General features: G+C 48.8%; 4 protein-coding genes across 4 annotated transcripts; 2 read left to right on the top strand and 2 right to left on the bottom strand.

The window, feature by feature from the left end:
• Nucleotides 1–1,157: 1,157 nt before the first annotated feature.
• Nucleotides 1,158–2,240, bottom strand: LOC306926281 (fructose-bisphosphate aldolase B-like; the record flags this gene model as incomplete). The annotated part of the gene is made up of 1 exon (XM_079505549.1): nucleotides 1,158–2,240. One exon carries the CDS (start codon nucleotides 2,238–2,240, stop codon nucleotides 1,158–1,160), a length of 1,083 nt encoding a protein of 360 aa, XP_079361675.1.
• A 1,729-nt stretch (nucleotides 2,241–3,969) lies between these two features.
• Nucleotides 3,970–5,085, bottom strand: LOC306926480 (fructose-bisphosphate aldolase A-like; the record flags this gene model as incomplete). The annotated part of the gene is made up of 1 exon (XM_079505789.1): nucleotides 3,970–5,085. Exon 1 carries the CDS (start codon nucleotides 5,059–5,061, stop codon nucleotides 3,970–3,972), a length of 1,092 nt encoding a protein of 363 aa, XP_079361915.1. The 5' UTR covers nucleotides 5,062–5,085.
• Nucleotides 5,086–6,574: 1,489 nt separating this feature from the next.
• Nucleotides 6,575–6,934, top strand: LOC306926280 (mitochondrial import inner membrane translocase subunit TIM14-like; the record flags this gene model as incomplete). Its single annotated transcript, XM_079505548.1, has 1 exon — nucleotides 6,575–6,934. The coding sequence occupies one exon, from the start codon at nucleotides 6,575–6,577 to the stop codon at nucleotides 6,932–6,934; it is 360 nt and encodes a 119-aa protein (XP_079361674.1).
• Nucleotides 6,935–8,557: 1,623 nt separating this feature from the next.
• Nucleotides 8,558–9,307, top strand: LOC306926279 (V-type proton ATPase subunit D-like; the record flags this gene model as incomplete). Its single annotated transcript, XM_079505547.1, has 1 exon — nucleotides 8,558–9,307. One exon carries the CDS (start codon nucleotides 8,558–8,560, stop codon nucleotides 9,305–9,307), a length of 750 nt encoding a protein of 249 aa, XP_079361673.1.
• Nucleotides 9,308–9,530: the final 223 nt, after the last annotated feature.

Raw genomic sequence — 9,530 nt, 5'->3', positions numbered from 1 at the left:
CAATATTGCCTTAGCGGTTACCACTGTACGCCAACAGTGTGACACTTTGGCTAGAGTAAGCAAATAATGGTTTTAAAGCCATTCGGCTTGTCAAGGCCTCAGGATGAATAAGCCCTACGGGTCTGTTTTAAGATGTCTGGAATAATAAGACTGCTGTTGCCGAGTGTGAAGGTTAAACGCACAGAGAGCCATCACCGGCACGGCTATGAATGCACAACATACACATTGAAATGATAAGCAATGCAAAGAAAAGCATGCCGTCTACCTTGTTACTTAGTTTGACCAGCGTGCCCAGCTTTTCATCTCATAGCGCGCCACTCGGTGGCGCGCTATGAGCTTGTAGATCTGCTATTTTTCAATAGCTAAATTATAACATAATGTTTAAAACACCAAAAGGGGTTCCCGCCCAAAATGGGTTAACTGTCCTTTTGCGCAGATCACGCAAACCTCAGCAAAAAGAAAAGGACAATATCGATGGCCTCCAACTGTAGGCACTCAACAACCTGGCTTCCCCCAGCTCTGAACCTGGGGGTGACAATATGACTCACTCTGTTGTTGCCTCTTCCCTTTTTGGAAGGGAAGAACTCCATACCCGACCTATACCGTCTTCAACAACAACCTCTTCAACCTCTCAATCCCCTTGTGTTAGTATTTCTAGTGATTTTATCCTGTGATTTTTTTTTTTCTAATGTTGTTTTTCTTTTCTTAACCCCATGTAAAGGGACTTTGAGTTGTTAGAAAAGCACAGTGTACAGTAAATACTGATATAGGCTATTATAATTATTATTATTAATCACTTGTCCCTATACTGGGGGCTATGACATTTTAAATTTTAGCTATATACAGTATAATAGCACATTGGTTGGCTATACAAGCTCATGTCACGATGCAATCTTGTAGATCTGCTATTTTTGAAAAATCTTGAAAATGTGTGCATGTATTTGAATATTTTTAAAGCAAACATTTTGTGCTCAAATCTTTTCTTCTTGGGGGTCCCTGGAAAAAAGCACTTTCAGATGAGGGTCTGCAGCCAAATAGGCTACATATAATTTTGGGGGTGTTTGACATGAAAGCATTTGAGCACCACTGATAATAGCAACACATGTTATTTCAGAAAACATGTGTAGAAGGGGGTCCTCAGGTCTTAATGGGTACAGTTAGACATAGAGGGACTGCTTGGAGGACTGGCCCGCGTTGCCAGTAGTGTTGGCATACTGCCCTGTGGAGGCCAGGCCGTTGGCCTTAGCCGTGCTACAGAAAGCCTTCTGTGCAGCCTCCTTGTTGGCGGGTTTGCCTTGCCAGGCAGCGAGGGCAGAGGCCTGGAGTGCACGGCCGAAAGAGAAGGTCAGTTTCCAGGGCCGCTGGAGAGGAACCCGGTTGATGGCGTCCAGATTGAGAGAGGCCTCCTCCTCAGTCTGGCCTCCGGAGAGGAAGCAGACGCCGGGGACCGCGGCGGGAACGGCGCGCCTCAGGGCGGTGACCGTCGCCATGGCGACCTCCTGCGGGGTGTACTTCCTGGTGCAGGACTGTCCGGCGGTCACCATGTTGGGCTTGAGCAGCGTTCCCTCCAGGTAGACGTGGTGGTCGGACAGGGCCTTGTACACGGCGGCCAGGACCTTCTCCGTGACGTGCTGACAACGCGCCAGGTCGTGGTCGCCGTCGGGCAGGATCTCGGGCTCCACGACGGGCACTAGGCCGTTCTGTTGGCAGATGCTGGCGAATCTGGCCAAGACGTTGGCGTTTTCCGCGATGGCGAGCGCCGACGGGCAGCTGTCGGAGATCTTGAGGACGCAGCGCCACTTGGCAAAGTCACAACCGTCCTTCTTGTATGCGGCGCAGCGCTCCGAGAGGCCGTCGAGACCCTGCGCGGTGGCCTCGCCGTCTGATCCGTTCAGAGGAACTGTACCTTTGTCCACCTTAATGCCAACAACGATGCCTTTTCCCTTGATGACCTCGGGGAAGGGAACGCCGCCGTCCGACTTCTGGTAGAGGGTCTCGTGGAAGAGGATGACCCCGCCCACACTTTCGGAGATGGAGGGGTCGGCCGAGAAGAGGAGGTCACGGAAATAGCGACGGTTCTCCTCTGTGTTCTCCACGTTGATCTTCTGCAGGCGTTTGCCCATGGTGCCCGTGGATTCATCCGCTGCCAGGATGCCCTTCCCTGGAGCCACCACCCTCTGGGCGATGTCACTGAGCTCCTTCTGCTGCTCCGAAGAGAGACTTGGGAACTGGTGAGTCATATTGAAAGTTATGGAAAGTTTAGCTTGTATCCAGAAGACCAGAAATTGTGACTACCCAGAGTTCTTGTTGTGAAGAAGCCAGTCACGAAGTTCAGTTTAATGAGTTTGAAAAGAAGAGGTGTTGTTCATGGTGACGTGGGCGGGCGAATAGCCGCACTGGGGACGTCATTGGACGATGACATCGCCATTTAAGCTATAACTAGGCTAAGTTTGAACTTATAAACCACCAACTTCAAATTCGACACACGCGTTCCACACCCTCACAGGGAGTGCAGTTCCCGGTGCCGAGTTGGTCGGACCCACGGTTGTCCAGAACGCCACAAAAGGCCTCTGCCCGGGCTCTAGACAGGGCCCCTGCCCAGGCTCCATATACGGAGCTGGCCTGTTCTGACATCACAACACTGCATATTTGGGCATGCCTGACACAGAACTCCATATATGGGAACACAGAGAGACAGATACAGAAATCTCCATATATGGGCATAAAAGGTACAACGGGACACATAACTCACATATATCAGAATAAAGGGACACAGAGAGACAGATACAGAAATGGGCATTCATTTCCAACTTGCATCGTTCCAAGTAGGCCAGTGCCCAACGGGCACCACTCTAGTTTTTGTAATTTTCATAATGTTGCTGATGTCTGAGGTGGGTGGGTCTTCCAGTACCTTCATGATGCTCAGTGACATCATAGAAGGTTGTTTCCCTGCCCACATCCCTGTTTTGAGGGGCGCTAGCCCCTCCTATACACAGCTTTGTGTGTGTTTGTAGCACAGGATGTGATGATTTGATTGGCTGATGATGTATGATGATAAGAGCTCTCATCACTTCACACGAGTGCGATTTTTGTGTTTGGGTGAATTTCACCTGTGATTGGTTGGTTAAATAGTCATAGTTGGCGGACATTTTACCTAATTGTTCCATTCATTGTCAATGGCAAATATTGAGACGTGTGGGGACAAAAGCTGTATATAGGAGGGGCTAGCGCCCCTCACAAATCACATACACCCACAATGTTTTTTGGCTGAGCAATGTACGTATTGAGGATAAAAAGCACACCCGTGTGAAGTGAGGGGCGCTCTTATCATCATACATCATCTCATTCTAGCCAATCACAAGTTGCGTCCTCTCTTATGTTTGTGTTACGCAAAATTGTCCATTCATTGTCAATGGCATTTAATGTTTGTGTAGGACAAAGTTTGTGTTTCCAAATGTGTAAGCTGTATATATAGGCCTGGGCTAGCGCCCCTCAAAAAGTGAGGACCGAAAATTGAGGACGTCACAAGTGATTAGCCTTGAGCATTAGCCTTGAGGACAAAAAGTGAAGACAGACAACTGAGGACACCAATTGTAATTGGCCGGAATGTGATGATGTATGATGACAAGAGCTTCACACAGGTGTGATTCTTTTCCCACTGGACCATTCTCACATGTCCCAGGAAAGGAGAAGTTTCCAGCTCCATTTTATTTGCTTGTTATTTGTTTTATGTGGAGCACTTTGGGTTGCATTTTATATATGAAAGGTGCTATATAAATAAAGTTGAATTATTTATTTATGTATTTATTTATATTTTATAATGGATTTTTTTACCCACATTTATCACTGATTTTGCCACCGTATATATATATTTATTTTTCATCATGATGAAATTTTAGGAGTACCTCAAGTTTCCGTGTATTTAACATGATAGTGTGACAAAAAAGATGTTCTTTCTAGTTTATAGTGTTAATAAGCGTGGTTAGCCACGTACAGCGACTCTCCGCCGACGGCGCTGGCTCCAGCAGCAACATATTTGCCGACGCAGGCCTGGCTATTGGCCAGAGCTCTCTTCATGAACTCCTCCTGGCAGGCCTTGCCATTCTCCTTCTTGCCTCCCCATGCTCTGAGGGCAGAGGCCTGCAGAGCGCGGCCGTAGGAGAAGGTGATAGCCCACGGCCTGTGCAGAGGGCATGTGTTCATGGCGTTCAAGTTGATGGACGCCTCCTCCTCACTCTGGCCACCGGACAGGAAGGTGATGCCGGGGACGGCGGGGGGCACGGTGCGGCGCAGGGCGGTGACGGTCGCCATGGCAACCTCCTCGTTGGTGTACTGGTGAGAGCAGGAGTGTCCGGCGGTCACCATGTTGGGCTTGAGCAGGGTTCCCTCCAGGTAGACGTGGTGGTCAGACAGGGCCTTGTACACGGCGGCCAGGACCTTCTCGGTCACATACTGGCAGCGCTTCAGGTCGTGGTCGCCGTCTGGGAGGATCTCTGGCTCAACGATGGGGACAATGCCGTGCGTCTGGCAGATGCTGGCATAGCGGGCCAGCACGTTGGCATTCTCCATGATGGCCAGACGGGAGGGGGTGGTGGGGGTGATCTTCAGCACACAGCGCCACTTGGCGAAATCGGCACCGTCTTTCTTGTACTGCGCGCAACGCTCGTGCAGGCCATCAAGACCCTGGGTGGTGGTCTCACCATTGGTTCTGGCCAGGGGGACGATGCCTTTGTCAACCTTGATTCCAACAACCATGCCTCTCTTCTTCAGGTACTTGGGGAAGAGCACACCGTCGTCGGTCTTCTGGTACATGGTCTCGTGGAAGAGGAGGACGCCACCGATGCAGGGCTCCATGCGCTCACTAGCGGTGAAGAGCAGCTGGCGGTACAGCCTCCTGTTCTCCTCGGTGTTCTCAGCATTGATGCTCTGGAAGCGCTTGGCAACGCTGCCGGTAGACTCGTCTGCGGCGAGGATTCCCTTGCCGGGAGCGACGATCTTGTGAGCAATGTCACTGAGCTCCTTCTTCTGCTCAGGAGTGAGGAAAGGGTATGCGTGAGGCATCTTCACTCTTCAAGGTTTGGGAGAGATGTGGAATATGTCTTGGTATCGATGATAGTCGATGATGAAGTAATACAAGGCTCCACTTGCCTTTTATTTCTTAGGCTGCGGTTTTGTCAGTATGACCAGTATGATGTCATTCATCTCCCCTGTCCCCTGTCAGTCATGCCCAAAGATAGGGTCTATGATGTCAGGCTTTGGTGTTCCGGCCACCCCCATATATGGAGATTCCAGGATGTGGTGATGATTTCAGACCTGAGTATGTCAATTATCTCCATATATGGGGATGTCTGGAGGTTATCCCTCTTTATGGGGATATGGGGTTCCAGGCATCCTGATGTCATTCCAACAGATATTATGTCTGTGTCCCTATTATGCCAATACATTCTTTGTCAAGCATGCCCAAAAATGGAGTCTATGCAGACGTCAGAATGATGTCAAAACAGGCCAGCTCCATATATGAACACTCGGCAGGGGCCCTGTCCAGAGCTGGGCAGAGGCCTTTTGGCGGTTCTGGACAACCGTGGGTCCGACCGACTCAACACCGGGCACTGCACCCCCTGTGGTGGGATGGAACACGTGTGTCAAATTTGAAGTTGAGTTACGTGGATTACAGACGTACAGGCGTACAGATGTACGTACACACACACGATGAGTGAATGCACCTTTATTGTCACTAGTGCACATGTACCTGTGTATTCGGTTAATATGTATCAATGATGTCAGAGTAGTTAGCGCAGTACCCATTGTCAGTGGGTATTGTAGAGGTTCATGTCTACGTCAGGTGTCTGGAACGTTGTCAGAGTACCCGTATCTCTATCTGTCTGCCTACGTACCTGTGTCCGTTTTATGCCCATAAACTATCCGTCAGTCCTTGTCCCTTTTATGCCCATATACGGAGATCCCTGATGTCATCAGTATATGCCCATGTATTGGCATGCCCATACAGACATATATCGGTTGGATCAACGGTTCTGGACAAACACCTATCCGAGTCAGCCAGTCTCATTATGCACATGACCATATATGGGTCGGATCTGTGGCTCTGGACAACCGGATCTCGAGTTTGTTTATGTCTGTTATGTTATAGTGACATGCCTACACTGTACTGTACACTGGGTGTATGGGGTTTGTTTATGTATGAGTTATAGCGACATGCCTACACTGTACAGTATATGGGTGTATGGGGGTTGTTTATGTATGAGTTATAGCGACATGCCTACACTGTACAGTATATGGGTGTATGGGGGTTGTTTATGTATGAGTTATAGTGACATGCCTACACTGTACACTGGGGGTTGTTTATGTCTGAGTCTTAGTGACATGGCCATGTATGGGCAAAAGGTGACACGTGTTTCAACCAATCAGCAGTGATTGATTGGCACTCATTATGTATAGCCTTGACGACGGCACGGAGTGATATGATCGAGGCAGGTTGGACTTGCAGCAGTTGATAACTGAAAAGTGGTCATAAGTGAGGTTGGAACAGAGACCACGGTAAGGACGTGACATAAACATGGCCGCTTCAGTGGCGGCTGTGGGACTGGTGCTGGCAGCAGCCGGATTGGTAGGCCGCTGTGTGGTGCGGGCCGTGAAACACATGGAACCTCAGGTGAAACAAGCCCTCCACAGCTGGCCCAAGACCAATGTTGGAGGAGGATACTACAACGGTGGATTTGAAGCTAACATGACCAAGAGAGAGGCTTCGCTGGTTTTAGGAATCAGTCCTAGAGCCAACAGGAATATGATCAGAGATGCCTACATGAGACTTATGATCCTAAATCACCCAGATAGAGGTGGCTCTCCTTACCTGGCAGCAAAGATAAATGAAGCAAAGGATATTATGATTGACCAGAATAAGAAACAGAGGACATGATTTGCTATTTTATATGTTGTTGCTATTCCGCTGACTGCTTCAATTCCCCCATAAAACGTTGGCCGAATAGCGGCTGTACCTAACCATCAAATCGTCAAAACTTTGCATCTCCATATTTCAACTTTTCACGGTTTTCTTTTGTAAATTATTAGTTAATTACTTCATCATCAAGACTAAGAATGTTGCACGGAAGTAGTGAATATAGTAGATCTTCTATTTTCACCATTGTAAAATGTTTTTTTTAAATAGTGAAAATCACACCCCAGTCTGAAGTCGAAGAAAAATATTATAGTCATCTAGTTTGCCGTCGACTTGAATCGGAATTGGGGGCGGACTAATAATGCATCACAAAACACACAAAGCCACACGTTGGACCGGAGATTTTGATATGTTACTTTTTCTAGTATGTTGACATAGTATGAATGTGTTAATATTGTTTTTGAGGGGGGCTGGCGCAATTTCAAAAGCCATGAATTGATGGCGCTAGCCCCAAAGTATGTAATATATGAGCCGAGTGACCTTTTGAGAGGCGCTAGCCCCATCAATGCATGGGTTTTGAAATGACGTCATATGGCAGGCAAGTCTATGTTCTTGTAATGTTTGAGAAAAATCGTCAACCAAAAGTCTATGGCCTTTAATGTTTGATTAGGGCACTAATAATGTGACGATGTGTGAGACGGCATGTGGCCAATATACATCTTGTCACTGATTTTGTTTTATACAATAATAACACACTGCGTTCATGTATCGTATCGTAACTTATAGTGGCAGTGAATCTGGCTTTTGAAATTATGTCATATGGCAGTCAAGTCTATGGACTTTTAATGTTTGTTTAGAGCACTTTTAACAAACAGAGTGGCAGCCAAGTCTATGGACTTTTAATGTTTGTTTACAGCAGTAAACATCATGTGACGCCATGTGGCTCAATATGAATACATCAGGTGCCCCTCACTTCACATGATTTTTGGCTTGCAGACCTCGAGCCCAGTGGTTCCCAGTGTTTAAAATGTCAAGCCCTCCACTTAACTCTGACATTGTACAAATGGAACCAAATGCACCCGTCAAGGTCCATTTGGTTCCCGGTTCAATCCCGGGCTCCCACTGTGTTGCCGTTGAAGGGTCCTTGAGCAAGACACTGAAACCCTAACTGCTCCCGATGAGCAGGTCTGTGACTTGTAGGCTATGGTGTCTTTCCTCTGCCTTTGGTGTATGCAATGCACATTGTAATGGTGCTAATAGAAATGCACCATTGCCCATGTCTAACTACCCTTTTATGCCAAAAATATGGTGATTTCTTATCCAGGTCAAACCGAGGAGAAGGAGAGAGGAAAAGACAGACTACTTTGCTCTCCATATATGGGCATGATTCAAACCAATCAGCAAAGCCATGCAGCTGTCAGCGGTTACCTATTGTCAAAGTGCTTAGTGCCGTAACCTCAGCACAACCTGTAATCAGTGTACCCGAGAGTCCAGTGAGTACTATGACATCATATTGATGATGACTTGGGGTCGGATCACCATATCTGGGCAAGGGTTTCAATTAATTTACTTTTGAATTTAATTATTTACAGGGGGCACCGGCTGGTAAAACGCCTACACAGTCTATCTTGACTGAAGGACAAAATGTCAGGAAAAGACAGGATTGACGTATTCCCGTCCAGAATGGCCCAGACCACCATGAAAGCCAGCCTGAAAGGGGCCCAGAAAGGTCATAACCTGCTCAAGAGGAAAGCAGATGCCCTCTCGGTGCGCTTCCGCACCGTTCTACACAAAATGATTGAAACCAAGACCCTGATGGGAGAGGTGATGAGCGAAGCCACCTTCTCTTTGGCTGAAGCCAAATTCGCCGCGGGGGACTTCAGCGCCACCGTGCTCCAGAACGTCAATAATGCCCAGGTGAAAGTCAGAGCCAGGAAGGACAACGTGGCGGGCGTCACCTTGCCCGTGTTCGAGCTCTACCAGGACGGAGGGGACAGCTATGAGCTGACCGGTCTGGCCAGAGGAGGAGAGCAGATCTCCAGGTCGAAAAGGAGCTACACCAAAGCCGTCGAGCTGCTGGTGGAGCTGGCCTCCTCGCAGACGTCGTTCGTTGCGCTGGACGAAGCCATAAAGGCCACAAATCGCCGCGCGAGAGCCATCGAGCATGTGCTCCTGCCTCGCATCGAGCGCACCCTCGCCTACATCGCCACGGAGCTGGACGAGAGGGAGCGAGAGGAGTTCTACAGGCTGAAGAAGATCCAGCAGAAGAAGAGGCAGCTGAGAGAGAGGGCCGAGGCGGAGGCTGCTGTTCGCCTGGCCGCGCTGGGTCTCACTGTGGCCGAGCCCGCTAACATGCTAACAGAGGGGATGGATGAGGACCTGCTGTTTGACTGACACGCTAACATGCTAACGGAGGGGATGGATGAGGACCTGCTGTTTGACTGACACGCTGACACGCTAACATGCTAACGGAGAGGATGGATGAGGACCTGCTGTTTGACTGACACGCTAACATGCTAACGGAGAGGATGGATGAGGACCTGCTGTTTGACTGACACGCTAGCTAGCTGCACCCACGCTATAGCTAGCTGCACACCGGTGTTGCCACTAGATTTCC

This window comes from Electrona antarctica, assembly GCF_951216825.1.
Source record: "Electrona antarctica genome assembly, chromosome: 7".
Taxonomy (NCBI): domain Eukaryota; kingdom Metazoa; phylum Chordata; class Actinopteri; order Myctophiformes; family Myctophidae; genus Electrona; species Electrona antarctica.
This window is presented reverse-complemented; position numbering and strand designations above follow the sequence as displayed.